Raw genomic sequence first — 22,810 nt, forward strand, 5'->3', positions numbered from 1 at the left:
CCAATCGTTGTTAATAAAACAAGATCGTGTGCTTGCAAATTGAAGTACTTGCTTCTTTAACTAGTGAATCTGGAATTTTTTTTTTTTTTTTTTTTTTTACTTTTCGAAAAAAATGGGTCGGTCGGGCGATGGGAAACGAAACATTTTATTGGGATGGCCTTAAAAACGTATTTCGATCAACACTCCCGAGGCTCGCTTCGAAACGTTTTTTTTCTTCCGCTTATAAGCCCTCCCGAATATACGCCCCTCTGCTTATAAGCCCACCCAAAAACCCTTACGAAGTTGTATAAGCCCAGGGCTTATAACCGGAATTCTACGGTATATTAAAATAAGGGAAATGGTATATCTGTACTTCGACTATTTACATTCAATAATATGGTCCTTTGGGTTGAAGATCCACCATTTGTAGATTCGTGTGATATATTTTGGACCAAATTGTGTGATTCTAGGTTAATTTCAACGATACATTCTACCTAATGTCCTCCATAGTCGAACCGTTCGAAGTGCCATTAATATTCCCAGGCGTACCAAAAAGAGAGGAGACTGGGTACTTGATGGGCTCGGAAGCACCCTGAGAAGGTTGGAGCTTGCCACAAACCGACTCTGGCTGATTTATATAATTACCATTTGACACTGAAATGGAGAAACCTATTTTTTTCCTGTCTTCCTTCTATTGTTGTTACATTCTACATACAGACCTACATAGTGGGGGGTCTTGCAAAAGGAGACATGCTCCCATCACTGCATGCAAGACTATAATTAAAAATTATAAAATGCAGGGGGGAGAGGGTTAAAGACCTTAAAATTATATAAATATGTACATAATTTAAAAAGATTACTAAGAAAGGAAGATTAAAAAAAATTAAAATACCTATACATCAAGTTAATTTAGGTTCTGTTTCGAAAAATATGATTTCAATTTAAAAATGTACTTGAATCGTTGTTACCTTCACTTTTACCTGCATTTTTCCTAACAAACTGTCTTCAAAACGCACTAAATGCTGTCTCAGATAACCAATTTTTCAAAAATGTTTGACCACCTCTTTCCGTTCTTTGGCTAGAAAGGCACGGCGCCGCACAATAAAAAATCTTTAGAAAAGCAGTCACTTGAGAAACATACAAGTCGTGTTTGCGTAAGTCACGTCTTCTCTTGCTTTAATCGAGCGGTTAGAGCGTTGGACTTGCAATGCGGAGTTCCCGGGTTCAAGTCCCGTCCTACCCGCTAGCTGAATTTGTTCTTGGTAGTCCCAAGTTCAGATTCTCGACCACGCTTGTAAATAGCCAGCTGGTTTGCCTCCGGCCATCTGGGATTCTTAACGTTGTTATGTTTATTTGATTTATTTGTTTCTTTCATTTGCTCGGCCCCACTAGCCTTTGTGCTATAAATACTGCCGAGGGTAAATAAAGGTAATTATTATTATTATTATTATTATTATTATTATTATTATTATTATTATTATTATTATTATTATTATTATTATTATATATAATCTACAAGCCTGGCCGGATAAATTCCTGTTTACGCATTCAAATATTTATTTTGTTCCGAATGTTGAATAAAATAAACCCAAGCCAGTTCGTGAATGGCATTAAAAAGTAGTCAATTTCACGCCAAAATAAAGTGTATTTCTCCGTTAAGCGTCGTCCGACGAGCCTTTGCAAGAGCATACCTTACGGAGAGCAGAGTATTCGTAAATATTTTTAAAATAGGTGAATGATTATTTATAGCTTCAGGTGAGCCATCGCGTGGGTCTGACGTAGTGGTAGTTTTTGATAGCTTGGACATATCCAAGCGGTCTTTGGTTTACCAGTTGGTGATTGATTATTCGGCCAACTCTTCTGGTCTAACAATAGAATGAAGCGTTAACAAAAGTATACATTTCAGTCTAAACAGAGAACAGGAGTGTTCGTGTAAACGAGTGATCGCTGGTAAACATCAAATCTTGCGTGACCGTGACCAAGGAGCCGGCTGGGCTGCGTGGGTCTGGAACGATTTACCGACAAAACGACAAAAAAACGCCGGCCAGATTATGAACCGGCTGCGCACGGTTAATAAACACCTGTAAACACGTCAGAGTCAGAGCCGCCGCGAATGCCCCTTAAACTGTGCTCGAAACTGTGCCACGCCATTGACGTGCTACAGTAACTTCATACAACCTGCGTGGAGGCGTTCAAGAGAAGTGTCAGGGCGTATTGAAAGTAAATCGCATGAACTCTGTAGCAGTAGTCCGACGTTCAGCAGTGACGTAGCTGGTGCGGTGTACACGTGACCATCCATAGATATGCCCAAGTTTGATTAATTATAATAAAATGTGTACCTTGAGATATTGAATAGTGATAATTAGTTGAGTCCTCAAACAAAGGAATTAGCATAATTAGTTAATTCGGACAGGAGTCGTGTATTTAGTAAAGTGATCTGAGGTATAAAATAAAGGGGTTTGCTGACAGCCATTGTTCGAGTGTCAGAATATCGAATGTATCGAGTAAAGGTATTCAAAGCAAATTCCAACCCATGTTATTATTCAAGAAGCCGGCCAGAACGTAAAAGATTGACCAGCTTACGATAATCGTTACTTCACGATTTTGATTTAATTCGTCACCGCTAGGGAGTTTGCGGTCGTCAAAACTTCGCGATTTTAACATGGGAAGATATTACAGAACATTTTTATGGAAATCAAGCTACGTTTTCAAGTCGACTTATTTTTAATTTTGACTAGATTTTTGTCATGGAGAGTTTTAAACGCTCTAAATTTCCACTCAGCAAACGTCTAGATTGTCGACAATGGCGAAGCGAGACGGACATTCAGCAGTCATCGTTTCCACCAATTCAAAATAACGAGAAGAAGAGCACGAAGACAATTAATACCAGCGGGAAGCAATTGTATCCCAACAGACCACCAACTCCTAGCCCGAGTAGAAAACAAGAAACATTGTTTTCATGGGGGAAAACATCAAGAATATCACCAGCAAGCTCATCTCAAAGGCTCTCGTTGTCTCTTGATCTAAGAGGCGCTGATTCTCGACGATACAGTGCTGGGTTCGCCGATCATCATTCTCCCGAAATTGACTGGAGTCCACGACCGTGTATCCGAAGTCTTCCGCCGAGCCCGACAGTACAGCGAACTCACAGACTTCACCGCTCTTTGAGAAGGTTGTCGAGTGATTCTGAACATGCTGATGAAAAATTTAAGGATGATCGAATCATGAATTGGATTCGTGATGTTTCAGACAAGACTCATCATCAAAATAGTTACGACGACGACGAAGACCATGTATTTGAGTGTTCTTTGGAAAATGAAGACGACACAAGTGTTGCTGGTCTTCCAGTAATAGAAGAAGGAAAAAAAATATAATCAGAAAATGACGTAAAAACAGAGTGTAGCACACAAACCACAGCTCTACTCCATGCAATTAACTTTGTTTGCCCTTTCCATTAATCAATTTATTCAAGACATGGCACGTTCTAAACTGGGACTCAACTTGGGCGCGCGGGCAGCATAGGCTCTCAGCAAAACCCGGAGAGAAGTTTGATTGATGCATGTGGCTTTAGTTGGCTTTCGAATGTCTATTGGTGCACATATATACCCCAAGTGAATTTCCCAAAGATCTCGAAGTGCGGTTTACTACCGACAATAGTTGTACCGCGAGGGAGGTTTCAAAAGGTCACACGACCACTTAGGTGTTAAGGTATCTTACATTTCGTCCATAAAGTTACAAACCGTCGTAAAACCTGGCAGAGAATTAGTTTTAAACAGGCTTTTAAAAAATATTTGTTGCTCGGTTTTATAACTCTGTTTCAGTTGTTTCAGGAACTTCATTTATTTGCACAAACGGTGAATGTTACGCTTGAACTGAGCTGATAATAAGTGAAGTCCTTGGCCTTTGTAATCTCTACAGACTTCGAAAGTGGAGGGACATGCAACAAGCTATTCCTAAAAAAAGGCGGTCTATGTGCTCCACTGTTTCTCTCTCAGCCAATTGTAACAAAAAATATTGATTTTAAACCTCCATGACAATGTGTGCTGAACACACAGCGCGAACACGCTTGTTCTTTATATCCCCCTCTAAGGTTTCTGACTCAATTAGAGGGTCATTTCCTTTTTGCGTTATTATCTTTCGATTAAAGGATTAAGATTGTGACCAACGAATGTGTTCCCTTTGGTCGGTTTAATCCTGACAGGGATTAATAACTGCGCGTGAAAACGTGATTCTTTCACAGTCCGCTAATCACGTGCACAGATAACACGCCATATTTTTATAAACAGAGCTGTCTGAAATTCATATTTATAATAAACCGAAGGTCAAAGAGGTTGTCAGTTATACTACTTTTTTATATGATCAAAAGAGGAAAGAGTTGGTTAGAGCTGAGCGCCATTGTTACAGACGCAACAGATAGTGTTAATACGCTTCCTTTGTCTCAAATCACGCGTGACTTTCCGCCCTGGGTAAGACTGCAACACACTTCGTATTTTATTGACAGAACGTTCGTATAATAAAGGAAGCGAAGCTCAAAACGGTTTCCACCACTTTGTAGCTCTTATACTTTGATAGGATAGTACTATTAGTTGCTGCTAAAATAATGATATCAAACAAATGTCCAATCATCGCTGAACAAGTTGGAGTCATTTCCAAGGCGTCGCGGGTTACCATAGCAACAGTTTAACCTGTTAAAATCACCCTTTACGCGCTTATAACTCCAAAACGAGCCCGGTGACCTCCATCTTTTTTTATTATCGGGTAATGATCAGCATTTAAAGATACAACTTTTTGCAAGGTAAAAATAATCTCCTGGACGGTTTCAGAGCCACCTTAACTTTGCGAAAATTAAAGGTGGCTTATAAGGGGATATTTTTGGGGCGAGGATGGGAAACAAGGAATGAAAAGGCTGATTGAATCACACTTCCGAGATACAACCTGAAAAGAACAAACAAAATAATGCAATGAAAAGTTAAAAAGAATAAAAAACAAACATGAAATAATACAATTTAACAAAACAACTACCACAACGAATACAATTATTTATAATAGATTAAATTGATTTGCGAAAAAATTAATAATTCGGACGAAATTAAAGTTTGAGCAGAAAAATGTTGCCTCAAGTAGGTTAATAATTCAGGTCCCTACTGTATTTATTCGAATATACGCCGCGGCGTGTATTAAATTTATTTCTTGAAAACAATAGCATGGTAACTGAACATTTGAACCTTCAAAAACCGGAACATGTTGTACTGCTTGTCTCAAAAGTCATTTTCAATATCTTAAAACATTGCTACAATCAAGGAAAATAATTATTTTAGGCTCGCTCAAACTGGATAGTTAAGTGCATTTGATTTTTGAGTCTATAATACGAATAAACGCCGCATTATGATGCGGCGTTTATTCGAGAGCGGCGTTTAATCGAATAAATACGGAATTTGAAATAAACAAAACTTAACATCATTAATCGGACCCTATTTAATTTCGGAAGGCTTGGCATTTTGCTCTGTTTTTGCTAAAGGATTTTATTTCCTTCGCGTGTTCGAAAAGTGGGGGGTATTGCTCCTGTTGTTTGTTGTTCTCTCGGTAGCGAGTCGTTGATGTGTGACCTTGCGAGAGCTGCTATGAGCCACCTTATCTGTTAATTCCTATTACGTATAAAACATTATTTTTTCGCTATTTTTTTTACTTTTTACTGCAGTTCTCTACGGGCAGAAAATACAAATCGGTTTACGGCTTTAGTACAAGACTTCTGGATAACGAAAATAAAACGACGAACAGTTTTGCACATATTATACGCTCGCCTACAAACACCATTTGGTTATTATACAGCGCAAAACTTACAGTTATCAGTCACAAGCTCAATAAAGGCAACACATGAATATACTGACATTTATATAACCAACTAACAGAGCTTCCTAAACTCGCTCGATGTCTATAAACGGAAAACACTTGGGTTTTTATGCATCGCAATATAATTACAACATCCCGTTCACCAGCAAAATGATTTTATGACCACGATGCGCTACGAAAGCTCTAAAGAAATATTAACCAGGCGATGATTGGATAACATTCAGTAACTGTTTCTCTGAATTCGACAGTGCTGCTGGAGTGTTTATCTCCTTAGCATTTCCGTTGTATTTCCTCAGCTCTTTCTGGGAGATAATCCAGTCTTTTCTATAGTCATCACTACTGTCAGGTAGAGCCTGAATCCGTTTGAATCCAGTTAGGAAGAACCCTAACGCTATTTGGAACTCGGTCAAGTAGGGTCTGAAACTTCATTGGACGCCGAGAAGTAATCGGCACATGTATGATATGCAGTCGCGGATAATTGGCCGATAGTTTTACGTCATTCACTCGCTATAGCTAGTACTATTGCCTCTATCAGTGACCAACACAGCCCAGGTTTCTAACAGCATCAGAGACGGTGTCACTATTATCCATCTGATAAACGGACACTTGATGGATTGCATGCTTGCCATGAACAGTGTTTAGTCAGAGTCGTACTCTGATGGTCTTCTCCACGGTTGGACTTGAAATAACTCTTCAGCTGTAATAAAAAAATATGAGAATTAAAAAAAAAAAGAAAAGCCGTACATTATGCCTGAAAGGAATCTCCTTTCAGGCATAATGGTATATTTTAACATTTTTTTTTTTTTTCTCATGTAAATAGATGTAAATAGATTTTAAATGTAAATTTTCATTTTTACAATTTTTGTTTCTCGAAGATATTAGCCTTTTTCAGGCTACTCTACAATTCGAGTTGAAATAAAGTTCATGTTATGTTATGTTATGTTATGTTACAATTAATTAGATTGTACTGTGTGCTGGCGACACCAATCTAGGCAAGAAGGCATGTTCTCAGTTACTGATAATCACTTCTGCTCAGCCATCCTCGTATCTGATCGGTTGATGGACAGAAGTTGATCAGCATTACAGTTGAAAGTACCCTTAAGGAGAGGGAGGAAGAAATACTCGTCGTTTTGCTTAGGGGTGCAAATTACGGATTTTGATCTCACTTCGGGTGTTCGTTACAGGATATTATTTTTAGCCGTCAAGGTCTCATTTAGGGTTGCATGTGAAGAAATAAAAAAACTGTGTTGGCGGTCTAGACTGATCAGGCTTTAGGAGACAAAAAAGCTTAAACTACGCCCAGATTGGTCACCTTAAGGGGCTTAGATCATTTTTTCTTGACGAGCGTCCCATCCTTTTCAGGGAAATATCACTCTTCTTGTATAACTGGAAATGTAAGTGCGTGCAATTTCTGTCCCTTTCTCTGCTTGTGGTCTTTTTCTTACTTGCAGGAAATACTGAAAACAAGAATAAACTATTCATTTGTTATGATATGATCGCATCCTGTGCGGCGAACCATAAGCTGTGAAATAGTGCACATCAAGTACCTGGTGGATCCCTGGCGTCTCTAGCATTGCCTAACATAACAGACGAAGGTTTTATCTCAGGAGCTGGAGGTCGACTGGCCTTCACAGGAGTGATTGACGACTGAACTGCCCAGTCTGGTCGACCTGTTCTTGTGTCAAACTTTGTGCCAGCAGCCTCCGATTCTGGGGCAAAACTTGCCTGACAATAAAATTGAAGTCAGTCTTGAAAAAATGCATCATGCTGTAGCCACATGTAAGATGTGGAAAGTACATGTACATCTCAATATTTTTCAACTTGACAAAGTTCAATCCACCTTCAGTTCAAAATTACTGTTAACAGTGAATGAAAATAATTTATTCTCTTGAAGGTTTTGCACCCCCTGCAAAAATGGTCATTTTGGCATGTCAACGTTTAATCCACTGGCTAATATTCCATATATAACAGACCTAAAACACTTCACTTTCCTTAGATTTCACTTCTTACTGTCTACTGGTCTAAAGGAAGTAAACAATTTACAGCCGGTTTTGACCAAACCATAACAAAAATAATTTAATGCCAATGTGGTGAGCAACAAGTCAGTACATTACTCTATTGCGGTTTTCAGTGATATGGGAACTCTGAATTTTTATCCTCAACTAAGCGCTAACCAGCTCCTGGTTTATGCTTTTTCAATCATCTTAGCAGACCTCCCGGGAAACAAAAGTTCACTTCAACCAGGTCAAAAGGTCACTATGTCAGTTGTGATGGATAGATTTCAATCCATTTTGTTTGTGGTTCGTTAGTTGGATAATTTTTGAATTTCAGAGTTCACATATATCACTGAAAGCCGCAATAAAAAGGTAGTGAAATGCGCCACTCAAATTATCAAAACATAAGTACATAATGTGCATGCTTAGGAACTCATCTGTGCTGATCATGTGCTTTATATACATGAAAAATTATATATGACCATCTAAGCAGCCATTTATAATATTGATTACAAGAAGCTCAATGAAGCTTATTACTAGGCTGCTCACCACAGAACTTGTAATGGACTCTGCGATACCCTTACAGTCCGTGATCTGTGCAGTGAAGGTGAAGGCTTACATGTATTATGGACAGTGCTAAGTAATGCAAAATAGTTGTCAAACAGTTAAACTACATCATGACTTACAGTAGCAGAGCGTATCCTTGGTTTAGACGATTTAACTGCAGCTCCTTTTTTGTGCATCTGCTGATGATCATGTTGATCAGTTATATCCACGTTGGTTGACATGTGACATCGTCTACAAACAAGTTAAAATATACTCATATTCATAAGTAAACATACTTGACCAGTGCGACAGTGATGTTGATAATTACTAGTTCTGCTGACTTAGTTCTCGGAAATGTTGTCATGCAAGACCTGATCAAGTCAAGGGCTGTGAGAAGGAAAAACGATACTCTTTAGTTTCTTGGGATCAAAAGCTAAAAGTAGAACTAGTACATACAAGTACATGTAACCATGATATTGAGACTTCAGATGTAGCATATATACCTTACTCATAAATGGCCATCCTGCAGTTTAATTGTTTTTTACAAGGTTTTTTTAGTAATGGATGATATCACATTACCAGGAAGCACTTCATATTATTTTTAGATTATATAAGATTTTTTTCTCTTCAATGCCAGAATGGAAGCCTTAGTCTCATAATTATTATTGTTACTGCCAAACTTGTGTCACCTAAAAATCCTAACACAGTGTATTCATGATGTAATGTATATGAAATGATTCATATATGAGCTGCGGATGGATATGAAAGTGATAAATGATCATCGCAGTGAATTTCCAATTTAAGCAATTGGAATAAAGAAGCCTGAAAAAAAATTCAGGGCTTCAACGGGATACGAACCCGTGACCTCCGCGATACCGGTGCGATGCTCTACCAACTGAGCTATTGAAGCCACACATTAAGAGCGAGGTCAATTGTGAGTTCATATTTTACCCGTAAGAGGAGTGAAATGATGTAATGTATATGAAATGATTAAATCATAATGATTAGATCCCATTGAAGCCCTGAATTTTTTTCAGGCTTCTTTATTCCAATTGCTCAAATTGGAAATTCACTGCGATGATCATTTATCACTTTCACGGTGTATTCATTTTAACCATAGTTTCACTTATATAGAAACAAGACCTTAAATTCACTTTGGATGTTGTTTATTTTATAGAGCAATTTTTGAACTACCAGTAGACTGACTGTATGAAAGGCATAGTGAAATCAAAACCAAATTAATCACTGATTCACTCTGGGCAATCAGAGAGGATGCAGCCAATCCAGTGAAACAATCAAAACTTGAAGCAAATGCATGTACACTGTAGCTAGCATGGTTTCGGTTTTACTTCTGATTGGTTGAGAAAGTGAAGTGATCACTAAGGGTAGTAATGCAAAACCAATGAAAGCAAATGAAAATTTTTTTGATACTCAAGACAAGTGAAAAAAAAAAAACACTCAAAAATATGTGTCACATCTGTCTCACCTGCATCCTCCTACATGTCCATCAGTGGAGAATTTTCTTTTTGTGTCACTTGGATTTGGGTCAGGCCCCCTCCAGGGGGGAGCCTCATAATCTGATGACTTTTTATTGCTCTTCCTAAAAAGACTACCTTTACTCTGGCTTCTTGATATTGTTTTGTCTGCTGGAATCAACTTTGGAGATCCTGGAGGAGACTAAACAAGGATAGTTTTAATCAATAAACAATCAATGTTGCTCCATTTTTATCTTACAAAAAAAAGCTTTACCACTACGGGTGATGACATTCTCTAGCTTTGATCATCACTCCAGTCAACTATTCAAGTCTCTGGAGATTATTAAATTTTCTGATCTCGTTACCTTCGTTATTGCCACTTTCGTGTATAAATTTTTTAATCAATTGTTACCCTCTGTATTCCAGTCCTTCTTCACCAAGTTAGATACTGTCCACAGTTACCATACTAGGCATTCTGCAAAACAGTCTTACTATCTCCCCAAAGCAAGAACAAATTATGGAAAATTTAATATTCGATTTCAAGGCCCTAAGATATGGAATGCTATTGATTATGATATAAAGCACTTGCCAATTTCATCATTCAAAATTAAACTGAAACAGAGCTTTCTCCAAAGCTACTAGTCAATTCACTTTTCTTTTTCTTCACATTAAGATAATATCACTGTTTTTGCAACGCCTTACCATTATTTTTCTGATGTTCTTCATTTTTCAGTTCATTTATATTTTTTTATTTAAGGTAATAGATTATGCATGTAATTTCAGCTTCTTTTCTTTTTTACTTTCTGGTATATATTATATTCTATGTTATATTTTGTATGTGTGTCCGTGTGTACGTGTGTGTGTCCGGCCAAAATTTGACTACTCAATTTGTAAACTGACAACCCAGCATTTTTGTGTTTTGCTGCAGCCGCAATGGCTGCAAGCAAAACACATTGAGAGCTGAAGTTTGTGCCGTAAGGTGTAAGGTGTAAGTGCCGTAAGGTGTAAGTGCCGTAACAGAGGAGAAATCTGAACTACCGATGTCAATCAAATCCATGAACAAACAAAATCGAAACCAATGAACCGTAGCGCTGATCGCATTCGAAGTTACGGGCCAAAGTATTCGAACGCAAACCACGTTGGACACGTTGGAAAACAGAAAACCGATTTAAAAGTATATCGCATTGGGAAAGAAAACAAACTGTGGCGCGACCACTCCAGTTTTATGAGAAAATTATTCTGCAGTTTTCATCATTTACGAAAAGAGCGAAGACTTGGAACCTCGCCGAAGGTCATAAATATTTTCTCCAAAGGACCGGTTAGTGCACAGTTTGTAAACTTTCGCTTTGAAAATAAACTTACCCTCACCTTGTCTACACTGTCTACAGCATACTAGTACTGTATTAACTCTGAACTTCATATTTTAAAATAAAATGTATGAACGTGTAACTTGTCACGCAAAGACAGCTGGAAAGGAATATACCATGCTGGTAGGCTGCACCGCTAATTGTAGCTGTATTCGAGCTATATAAAAGACAGCTAGAAACGAATTAATACTAGTAACATCACAATGGGAAAGAAACTTATTCAGTGGTGCACACCGTCGAAAACAAAGAAATATTAAAGGAAGTTCTCATTCACCAGATTCACTGCATCAGATGCAACATTCGTCAGTTCGTGTTTAAATGCGTGGCGACCAGTTTGTTTACTAGTTATTAAAAAATAATACGGTCTTCATTTAATAAACAGTTCATCCTTAAATTTCAGCTTTTCTACGACTGACAGGTAGGTACTATAGTATAAGCCCCGCTAAAATAGCTGGAAAGGGAAAGTTTTTTGAAAAATGAATTTTTGACTGCCAGACGCGCTGGCGCCACATGTTTATTTTGTGAAGATTAATTAAACGCCGTGAAAAATAGAATTTGATGTCCAGCGAGCCACTGCATCTTCGGCTACGCAGTCCTCAGTGAATCCTCCAACTTCACAAATTTCTAAAACTTTATGAAAACGAACTTTCGCAGAATCAAAAATTGGTCCTTATCGATCTTCCGATCTTGTTGTGAAGACACTGAAATTCGACGAGTGTTCATGCGTGAAGGGATGACTGACGAATGATAATAATTATTTGTAAACTTTCGCTTTCAAAATGAACTTTGCGTTACGTTCAACGCCGTCTTTCTGTTGTTGTACGCCGGTGCGCGTGCGATTATTTATAATTTCTGAATTTTGCATATCAGTTTAACTCAGGATGACACAACAAGTTTGTTAAGAGTTAGTTGTTCCAGTGTTTAATTTGGGTGAAAGTGGTTAAAGAACCACTGTCTTGTCACTAATAAATATATCACATTGAGTTCTTATAAGGTCAATAGATTCTGTCTTTTTCGTTGTTGTTAAAACGCTACCATTGTGACAATGATTCCAAATACAACTAACGGTAACCAGTGAGATAACGCCACTAAAAGAATCACATTGAGTTCATTGAGATTTTTTTATAATGTTAAGAGTTACTGTTTTTTATCAAAGAGACAATCATGTCAGACATTACGTTAACTTACTAGTAATTAAATTATGTTTGCTGTCTTTGATTTCAACATAACATTGATCAGTAAAATTATCAGGATTGAATTAACACAAAGTGACTACAATATAGTGCAATTATTAACCTGCACACAAGTGACAGACAATAAAAGACGTTGGATTTCAATCTCGACTCACTTGTCTTTCATCAACATGTTCCCTAAGACTTTGCTCTAGCAGCAAAACACATGGACCCATTGGGGCCCTATTTTTAACCTAGCGGTTATTTCAGGTTGTCAGAACCCCTTATCTCTAGCAATATATTTTTTTATATAATAATTCTGTAATTTAATGATAAGGAAATAAAGAGGATGTTGTTGTTGGTATATAAACATTATTACAGTGGAACCTGATTTCTTAAATTTTAAAGTGCTACTATGATCAAATTTTCACCCCTTGCAATTTTAGGTGTTTCACAGAGTAACCCACATTTATGTCAAGTACAAAAATTGAGTAATCTCAGTCATTTTTCTGCAGAGACCAATGAAACTTGGCAGAATTAATAGTTCTACAGGTGACACACTTACAGTTGTAATAAAATTATTTTATCATGGCAACTCACTCTTTTCCGGTCCCTGTCAATTTGTTTTTTAATATTTTAGAATTTTTCAGTTCCAGAAAATAAAACCCAGGCAAGACTCACTGGGACTGTTGCCTTGATGTGACTGAGTCACTTACAAGCGCACCCTAATGACTTCAAGAGCTATGCCGGCGGGGGGTGTTTACACCCCCGGTACTAATTGGGCCTCCCAAGCTGGAAAGGTCAAGGAGTAGGGTCCAGACTTAAGTCATTCACATGGCCCTCTAGGTGTGGTAGGTGTGGGGATTGGGCTTGAAGCTAACAACCTCTTCCCATAAAAATTCCTTGTTATGGAAACAGCAATTAAGACAACCAAAAACCTGCACATAGACCTTTGAAGGTCTTTGAATCATATGGCCAGTGGTGAAAGCCAGAAGGAGACTACTAGCCCGGGGGGGGGGGGGGGGTACTCCATATAACGGCCTATACGGGGAGGCTCCGCCCGAAAGGGGTACCTTTTTCAGGCTTCAGGTATATAAAAGGGTAGCGATTTCACAAGTTTAGGTATATGAAAGGGTATGAAAATCCGTCATTTAGGTTTTTTAAAAGGCCTGTAATTGAAGGCCTGAGCGCAAGAGACGCACTTTGTGTTTTGGCCAAATTGAAAATTGTCACAAACAACTCCAAATTTCGCACGCAAGTTTGTTTACGTGTGCTCAACACTGCCCTGTATTTAATTTTGCTGGTCTTTCCTTCGTTTTCGAAAAATAACACATGCAAAAAGACAAGGTTTTTGCTTGCGCGGCGTCTTTTGACTTTTCTTTTACAAACGATAAACAAAGGAAACCTTTTGTTTCTCAAGTCGATGAAGTCAGCTAAATTTTTAGGGTTACAGTCCTAGCCCTAACGCAAAAGGTAACCCCAAGGCCGTAGGGTCGGGGTTAGAGATTCAGATTAGGGTTACAGACTTAGCCCTAACGCAAAAGCCTAGCCCTAATGCAAAAAAAAAAAAAAAAAAAAAAAAAAGTTCAACACTAACCCCAAGGGATTAGGGAGTTAAGCCGTTTCAAGTTAAGTTTAGGATCAGAGTCAGCCTCAACCTTTTATAGATCGCGCTTTTAATGCAGTAAGCTTTCACGCCAGTTTGCTTGCAGCTAGCTTTTTCTGCAGTCTGTTTGCAGTTATCTAGTTTTTGTTGTTTCGGGCAAGACTATTTTACTCTGTTACCGTTAGCTGTAATTTGCCGAGGTGAAAGTGAAATAAAGACTGATTGTTGATTGAATACGTTTGCTCGTGTTGTCACATTATTAATACTAGTTTTTGCTTTCAGTTGAGTGCCGCCGGCTTGCTCTCACTTCTATCTCCACTCCTTACATCATCACACATCTACAAAATCCCGCGAAAACAAGATAAACTTATGAGGTTTTTGTTCGCACGAATCGATAGATTCATTGATGAATATTTAATGAGACACAGAAAATATTTTGCGAAGGGAAGGTGCCCTGGGGAACATATAAAGAATTTTTTTAAGTCTAAAACCAGGTCACTTCTCGGCAACTTTGTCGCGGCAGCACCCAAGCGGATCCTGCAAAACTCGCGTTGACGAAGTTCCCGGCAAGAAACCTCTTGTTTTAGACTCTCTATGCCGCCAGGCTCAAAACTACCTCGGTTTGTGCAACGTTTTTTCCCAAGCGCTAAACAGCGCTGTTGTACAAAACAAAGGCAGAAACATCACTCAGTTCTTCGAGCGATGCTGTAAACTTACGGGTATTCAGACTTAATGATGTCCTTCAACCACCTGGCAGCAGCACTTACGCTAAAACTAACCAAAGGCTTCAAATGATTTTCAGGAACCAACGGCCATTTTTTTTTTTTTCTCTTTCCTCTCACGTGACACCTATCAGGTGACATCGCGTCACAATGTGTTCAGTCCAGTCCTTTTCTTAAAGCGAATCCTCAAAATGGTGGATAGGAAACTAAAATCATGGCTCTGACACGTTTTTCAACCTCCCCGGACAGTTAAATAACGCTAGAAGGAAAGATTTACACGCGATGTGTCGAAAAACTCATGCTGCTGGTTGACTGTGGAGAACGTAAGCTTTGCAAAGCGCCTTTGTTCTTTGCATACGTAATTTCTAAAAAACGAAGCTAGATTCAGCGAATTTGAATACAGATCAATGTTAAGCACACGTAAACAAACTTGCGTGCGAAATTTGGAGTTGTTTGTGACAATTTTCAATTTGGCCGAAACACAAAGTGCGTCTCTTGCGCTCAGGCCTTCAATTAAAATATTTCGAACAGACGCACTTTATGGCTGTATTATTTTAATTTATTAAGCGCTACATAAAAATGAGAAAAAAACGTCCTGTTCTAAGGCTATGTCACGTCTTTTAGGTATATGAAAGGGGTACCTTTTTTCAGTAAAAGGTATACGAAAGGGGTACAATTTCTGTCAAAATGGTATATAAAAGGGTAAGGGGTAAGAGCTTGGGGCGGAGCCTCCCCGTATAAAACTTTTTTGAGTGCCCCCCCCCCGGGGGGGCACTCAAACTAGCAAGAAGTTGAAGTTTTGTTTTGTTGCTGCCCTATGTGCCACACAGGCATGATGGGCGGTAAGTAAGTAAGTAAGCATTTGCAACCTGTCAGATATGTTAAAAGTAATTAAATATGTTTGGAACAGCGGAATTTTAATCACATACATGTTTTCTAAGACCCATAATAGCAACATTCTGAACAGATGACAGATTTGTCTCTTATTTTACTATGTAAAATTACAAATAATAAAAATACCACAAGATTGCACAGCATTGATTGGGGTTCCAAGTTATCGCAGGTTTGACTAAGAAATCAGGAGTAAAATTATGGTGTTTGGCTGGAGTTTGATTGAGTTATTGGGTAGTTAGCGAATTGGGATTCAACTATAACAGTTGCTAGTTTTACTTTGCAAAAATGAGTAATAAACTAGCTGAAAAAATTCAACCCAACATGAACCCTCCTACTCTAGTTATAGGCCCATCTTTCAAACAAGAAATATATATTCTGGGTATGAGCCTCCCTGGCTCATATAAACTCTTCCCCATTCAAGGTTTCCACATTCACTTACAATTAATAACCTCACAGAACATTACTAGAAACAGACAATGAGTAACTTTATTAATTTGGAAGTAAAAACTCTTGCACTCTATTTCTAAATCATCATTTACTTGATTTCAACAGAATTTTTTGTGTATAATATGTTTTGTGTAATATGTTGAATATCTACTCTCCCTCAAAATTTGACAAAGATTCATTTGAAAAATTCATTTTATTTATGTACGATTTATGTATGGACACCTTTATCAATCAACAACGCATTTCCAGAAAACAGCATGAAAAGTTTTCACACCTAACTAAATCTCACTTTTGGTAAAATCTCCTGCACTCTATTTCTAAACATCATATACTTGATTTCAACAGAATTTTATGAGTGTGAAAGATCGTTGCAAAAACCTCATATTTAAGTTTTGACTTTGAAGGTAGACGGTAACCTTCATGGACATTCGACCAATGATGTGTTTAGTATCTTGATTCCATGATTCTGTTCCAGGCATGTTTGTATCAAATAACATCACATTTCTACCTGCCTAATACTTATTTCCAATAAACCCTCACATGCGGCCAACATCTATTACATGTAAGGGACTACATATACTTGTCGTTTCCCATCAGAGGGTGGCTGCGTAATAGAAGGGGTACGACTTTGACTGCCACTTACATTGTACACAATCACATGTTGAGCTTACATGTGGTTTTATCAAGGATCATGTACTGTAACTATTTTCATGAAAGCATGGTCTTACCTTTGGTCTGATATACTGTAATCCTCTTACACACTCAAGATAATGTCTCTTCCAAACTCCTTGTTCAAATGGAGTAGGTACAAATGGTAAAATCCATCCAAACTTGAAACACTTTGGCATCCAGATCTGATCAAGCTCAGATAAATACTTCCAGAACCAACAAACCTGAGAACAGCGGCAGAGACTTCGAGGATCCAAAAAAGACATTATGTACACTGTTATAACTCGTGGAAGTTTTCGTGTGAAGTCCACATGAGTGATAGGGATTCTGTCATCAATCAGTGAGAATGTATATTGTAGCTGAGAATTCTTGCACTTTGATACGAGGATTTCAAGAACTGTCTTTCTTTGGGCATCTGACCACCTATCAAACTGCAAGTGATAAAAAACAAGTTATATTCTATTTTTACACCCAAGTTGCAATGACTGATATATAATTTAATAGGGCAGAATGGGAATTTGAAATCAGTGGAGTGGGGAGTTTGAAACCATATGGGAGGGGTGGGAGAGATTTTCAACTTAAATGCCTGATGTTGTGTAAGCTTATGATTCCGCGCGGTTCGCCATTACATTTGTGGCTCTTGGCAGTGATCGAGAATGAAGAGGACTCTAGCTGATCAATCACATTCTTTTGTGACATTGTGGATGCAAAAGAATTAGGCCTGCAAAAGCTGTGTTTTGCATTTAAAGGTGATTATATTGTTTCAAGTTTATCTGATTTGCATATAAATCATACACTGAAAAGAAATACACTCAGTTTCACTGGTCACTGTTTCCCATTTATGTCCCAGGGGTAGGGAAATTTGATCGCAGAATAAAACTGCTATGTGGGGCATTTGAACACTTCAAAAGTTCAAATGTCCGATTTGGAAATCATGCCGTTAGCAATTTTACAAATGCTTGGTGCTGTTAATTCCATCTTATTGCAGCAATTGGAAAATTGCTTAGAGCGGTTTTCACTTGAGTGTCGAAAGTAATTTGCGTTTGCTTTGGTTTTGCGTTCACTACGCTAAAGGATTGGTTTAAAAATTTCGCGCCACTTTCTCGGCCAATCAGGAGTAAAACCAAAAGCAATTGTGACTCGCTCGCACACGTTTTCCCGCGCTTCGTGCCCACTACATGTATTTGCTTTGAGTTTTGATTGGTTCACTAGATTGTCTGTGTCCTTTGTGATTGGCCAGAGTAATTACTTTGGTTTTGGTTTTACGACACTCAATTGAAAACTGCTCTAGCAAGATTTATTTACTTTTCAGAATTATCTAACTGTTCGAAAATTGTAGTGTGGTTTGTTTTAATTTACTGTAGCCTCCATCTTTATACGACTCGCTGGATAGCCGGGAAAAAGGGAAAACTGTTAAATGCGTCTAGAAAGGCTCGCACAATGTATTCCTTTAAAAGAGCTTAAGTTACTTGAGCTTCAATACATGCTCTTTACAGTTTATTTACTGCATGCATATTTGATTCACACTCACCCAGTTGCTTACAAGTTCTTTCCTCTCATCAAACAGCTACAACAGAGAAAAAGTCTCATGACTATGTTGACAGATTCGCAATGAAAAGCACATCATAGGAAATACGACAGCACAAACCTTCTCATTTAAATCTTGTTTTAATGGCGTCCAAGAGCTTTTAACTCCTGACGGCGGGTTTTTTTCCTTGATTCTCGAGGCTGTTGCGTTATTTTCTTTGGCTTTGAAGCTCTTTGTTTTAGCATAAGCACTGGAGGAAAAGTCTACAGTTCTGACGGACATGATAAGCTTAAATACAGCCTCGTCCCCAGTCGTCCCCGGCGAATTTGGATTTGACGTCACCCGTCAAGCTTGTCGGGAAAGTTCGCCTAGGACGCCTGGCAATAAACGGCAAATCCAATATGGCGGAGGCTGTCCAACGATTGAACTTCAGTCAACTTCTTGAAGAACTTAAAAACGCGTCAGAATTTGGCTGGGATTCCTTCATCCATGTCTGCCAGCAAACTCGTGAAGTAATTGGAGATTTTTTATTTAAGGTAGAAACATTAAATGTCGATTTTTATGCGCCGCAAATTGTACCATCTAAAGAGCTTGAAGAATATGTTTCACTAACTGTAACTGGCGATGGGAGCTGTCTCTATCGATCGATTTCTCTAGAGATAGAATAGTGGTCGTTCGTGGAAAGTTGTATGATGAGTATTTTTGCTTCTCGCTGACACAACAACAACAGCGGTGAAAAGATAAAAGGCTCAAAGCTGATAATCCATCAGTCCTTTCAACTGTGCTTTCGTGTGTGCTTTCTTTGTTCCTTTGCCTTCGCTTTTTTCGAATATTTTTCGCAGTTTTATCCAAGGTAAATGAAGTTGTAACTATTTATTCGAAGTATCAGTAGCAAAATATAGGACTAAAGCTTCTTATCAGAAAATTAGAAAGCTGTGTAGTGGTTTGTTTTCTGGGAAACAAACGCTGCAATTCGCCTACTGTATATAGGTGACGATACCGAGTTGTGATGTGTCAACTCAGCTGCTTAACAGATTCAACTTCTCTCTTGTGAACTTCAGACTTGTGAGACTCTATAACATACCAAATTCCCTTCGGCCACTAAGCATTGACAAGATTATGATTGTAAGGAAACAAAAAACTGTTCCTAATGGACTGGTATCGAAATGTTTAGAATGGCTACATTTCAGTTTAAAAGTCGTATGTTACTGTTAGTTAATGTTATATTTATATTGTTACTATTGTTACTATACAAACATTATCCAGAGTATCTTCTAGATATACAATGTACTCTATTTGGATTCATTAAAGACCTTTAGCCACTTAGCTTAGCACAATCAATCAAAAGGCTTTATTCTTCTCTTATGCTTTAGAAAGATGGGTTGGTACAAGCAGATCAGGTTTCATCAGCTGGCAATGTCATACATTTTCTATGGACAGACCTCAAATATCTAGAGAATATGAAACCATAATATAACACTTTCCACTGCCTCCAGCTTTCCCTGCCTCCTTCCCAAATCACCCCACCCTACCAAATGCACTCCCCTAAATTCAAATTACTACTAGTTTTAGTATATATTGCAAGAGTTGAATACATGTAAATACTTTTGTATACTGTACTGTGTTTATGTGTGTCAGTCAAACTCAGTTTTATATCTCTGCAAGTAGGAGTTAAAAAGGTGGTAGTTTAGTTAGTTCGTGTACGGTTTGGCCTTAGAGAGAACTTTCCAGGTAACATTAAAATCCTTGTCCTCCTCTTTGAGCTTCCATATGTATTCGCTTAGCTCAGTTAGTATATATATTGTGTTTATGTGTTTCTTTGCAAGTAAATGTCAGAGAGAATAGCAGAAGAATCATACTTTGTTAAACAAGCTGTGTCTACAATGATGCAGTATGTACCTTGTCTAAAGGGGAAAGCAGTGCACACGAAAATTGGCAGCAAAATATATAAACTTCAGCTGAAATGCTAACTCTGCAACTGAGGGAAATTGAAATAAATTTCCACACCTTTTGGGCTGACATTTTGACATTTGGCTATTTAGTGGTGCTACACAATGGAAATGTTATCAATTCACACTCGGAATCTGCAATAAGCATGACCAGCTGTAATTTTTATTTAATAAGCTCATTGAATTGACGAAAATGATTAAAGCATACTTGTTATATATTACCTGAACATGGCCCAGGATTTGGATTAACATCTCCTGCTAATGAAATGATCTGAGCCAGAGTATACAAGAGAAAAACAGGCTACAACAAGATCAAATAAAGTTTTGGTTTACGAGAGTTAGATTTTTTTTTCTCTAAAAAGCGAAATAAAAATTTACAGGTAATCAATGACAAGCTTACATGCATCGGGGGATCAGCCCTCTTCTCTCAAGTAAGCTGAATTGTTTCTTTGTTTTCGCACATAAATTTGTAAACAACAAAGGTCGAAAATCCCGAGCCCAGCTCTATAAACATTGAGATCGACGCCTTTCAGGTTTAAATAAAACTACCACAGTTACTAGTACCTGGCGAACGTAATTTGCTTACCACAAAGAACTTCTAGATACATGTAGACCCATGTATCACTATGAGTAGTGAACGAAAACAATGATAACAGAATAATTTTCTTAACTCTAAGGGACCGGTCATTATTTATGTAGAGGGGGGAGGGAAAAATATGTTAGAAAGATCAAAATTTCTCTAAGGCCCCCCCTCCAGGCCATGTAAGTAGCAAGTGACCCCCCTTCTTTATTCAATATTTACGTGATGACCCCCCCCCCACCTCATATCTCCCTTTATATGCCTCAAGTAATTTATTATTAAATGCATGTTACATACAATCTTAATTGCACGTACACTTGTTCTAATGCAAAAAGGCTGGATCAACACTTAGTCAACCAAGGCTTCTTTGCTATGGATACTTGTCCAGCAATACGGCAAATTTTTGGATGAGTTATGTGTATAGTAAACATACCTCTATTATTAACTCCTTAACTTTGGAAAAGTGGTAGTTTTTACAAATTATGCTCTCATGGTGAACACAAATGTAATATCCATGCAAAATATAATTCCTTTCCAATGATTTTCCTAAAGTTGCAAAGGGATTACTTTGAATTCTTGTTGTCATAAATATCATGTTTTATTACTTCTTGGGCTATTGCAGTGATAATCATTTTGTAAAAAGAAAATAATTTCAGTCAAACCAGATATTAAAGCAGATTATAAAGGTCTGGTTTCTTTATTAACTAAAATTAATTTTAAGATAACAATGGAGTTTAGAGTGAAAACAGCATTTCTGTAAAATACAAATCACTAAAGTTGTACATAATAGTGGAGTTTAAACAAAAGAAAACAATAGAAATAGCATAAAATTGTACAATTTAGCATCTCACTGTTTCACATATGGTGTTTGCACTGTTCTATTTAACTGTTTTACCCACCTCAAACTGCTTATCCCCCCTAAACTTCTTTATAAAAAATTTTAGCCCCCCCCCTCTTGCCACTCTGAAATAGCCTTGACCCCCCCTTCTTTTTTTCCCTCCCCCCCTCTACATAAATAATGACCGGTCCCTAATACGACCAATACCATTCTGCAAGGCAGGAAAAAACGGCATTACAGTTCGTCTCCGCCATCTAAAATAGTCCACAAATGTTCAAAAGGGATGCAGTTTTCTTATGAACCAGAAATATTTTCTTTTCCTCGCAGAAAAACGTATATTTTCGTCGAGCTATATCTGGGACTTTTTCTCGCTAAACTGGGACTTTTTTTGCCATTTTGTGCCAGGCCTCGCGCTATCGCGCTCGGTTTCAGTCCTCCTCCGCTCACTCGCATAGCGCGGTATGGCCTGGGGACGAGGCTGGCTTAAATATATTTTCCAAACGGTCGTTGCAAAGCTATGTTTTTTAGGTCGATACGTCATGTAAGATGGGTTGAGTATAAACGTGGGTACAATCCATATACCCATACATGAAATACCTACCCACTGCGGCTCCTTCACACCCCTCTGTAACAGACCTGGTGAAACCCGACCTGGTAGGTTATTTTGCCCTCCCTGGTCTGACTCGTCCCCAGTCGTCTCTTATGCGAAAATTGCAAGACGCGAAGGATGATGGGAAGGAGGAAAGGCGAGAGACGACTGGCAGATCCTGTTTCCAAGATGGCGGACGGATTAATGGCGGTGTTGAGATAAAAATAGGCACTATTAATTAGAACGCTTTCGGGCGCTTTAAAACGCCACAAACTGCTCTTCCACGATATATCTAACAATCGGGGATTTTTTTATCCATATCACACGGCTAGTATTCGCCCATCACACAACTCGACCCGTACGATTGCCCAACTACAGATCACTACAGTGTAGTAATTAGTCTTTCTCGCCGAGGAAATATTGAGACCTCAATTTAACTAAAACGCTTTCAGTCCGGTTGAAATACCGGTAAGCGTCAACAAACTTGTCTACATTTCTTTTTATGGTGAGAAAGTCAAACTCAAACTGAAAAATATTAATGTCTGACGGTTTCCTGTTGAAAGTGTTATAATTTGGGTCAAGGGGTCACGGCTAAACAATTCAAG

General features: G+C 38.2%; 1 protein-coding gene and 1 pseudogene across 1 annotated transcript; one reads left to right on the forward strand and one right to left on the reverse strand.

Moving 5' to 3' along the window:
- Positions 1 to 2,467: 2,467 nt before the first annotated feature.
- On the forward strand, positions 2,468 to 4,811 carry LOC144666780 (uncharacterized; annotated as a pseudogene).
- A 1,047-nt stretch (positions 4,812 to 5,858) lies between these two features.
- LOC144666771 (F-box only protein 16-like) lies at positions 5,859 to 22,159 on the reverse strand. The gene is made up of 8 exons (XM_078528161.1): positions 22,098 to 22,159; positions 18,370 to 18,536; positions 18,253 to 18,288; positions 16,781 to 17,152; positions 9,856 to 10,046; positions 8,510 to 8,621; positions 7,377 to 7,554; positions 5,859 to 6,526 (listed from the first exon to the last, which is right to left on the reverse strand). The coding sequence occupies exons 2-8, from the start codon at positions 18,529 to 18,531 to the stop codon at positions 6,468 to 6,470; spliced, it is 1,110 nt and encodes a 369-aa protein (XP_078384287.1). The 5' UTR covers positions 18,532 to 18,536; positions 22,098 to 22,159; the 3' UTR covers positions 5,859 to 6,467.
- Positions 22,160 to 22,810: the final 651 nt, after the last annotated feature.

This window comes from Oculina patagonica, chromosome 9 (assembly GCF_052425735.1).
Source record: "Oculina patagonica isolate OP01 chromosome 9, crgOcupat, whole genome shotgun sequence".
In the NCBI taxonomy this organism is placed as follows: Eukaryota; Metazoa; Cnidaria; class Anthozoa; order Scleractinia; family Oculinidae; genus Oculina; species Oculina patagonica.

Coding starts and splice junctions, on each gene's coding strand:
- LOC144666771 (XM_078528161.1), bottom strand. CDS start 18,531: ATGTCCGTCAGAACTGTAGACTTTTCCTCCAGTGCTTATGCTAAAACA. Junction 10,047..16,780: donor TACAGTATATCAGACCAAAG/GTAAGACCATGC, acceptor ATCCTTGTTTAG/TCTCCTCCAGGATCTCCAAA. Junction 7,555..8,509: donor CAAGGATACGCTCTGCTACT/GTAAGTCATGAT, acceptor TTTTATTGTCAG/GCAAGTTTTGCCCCAGAATC.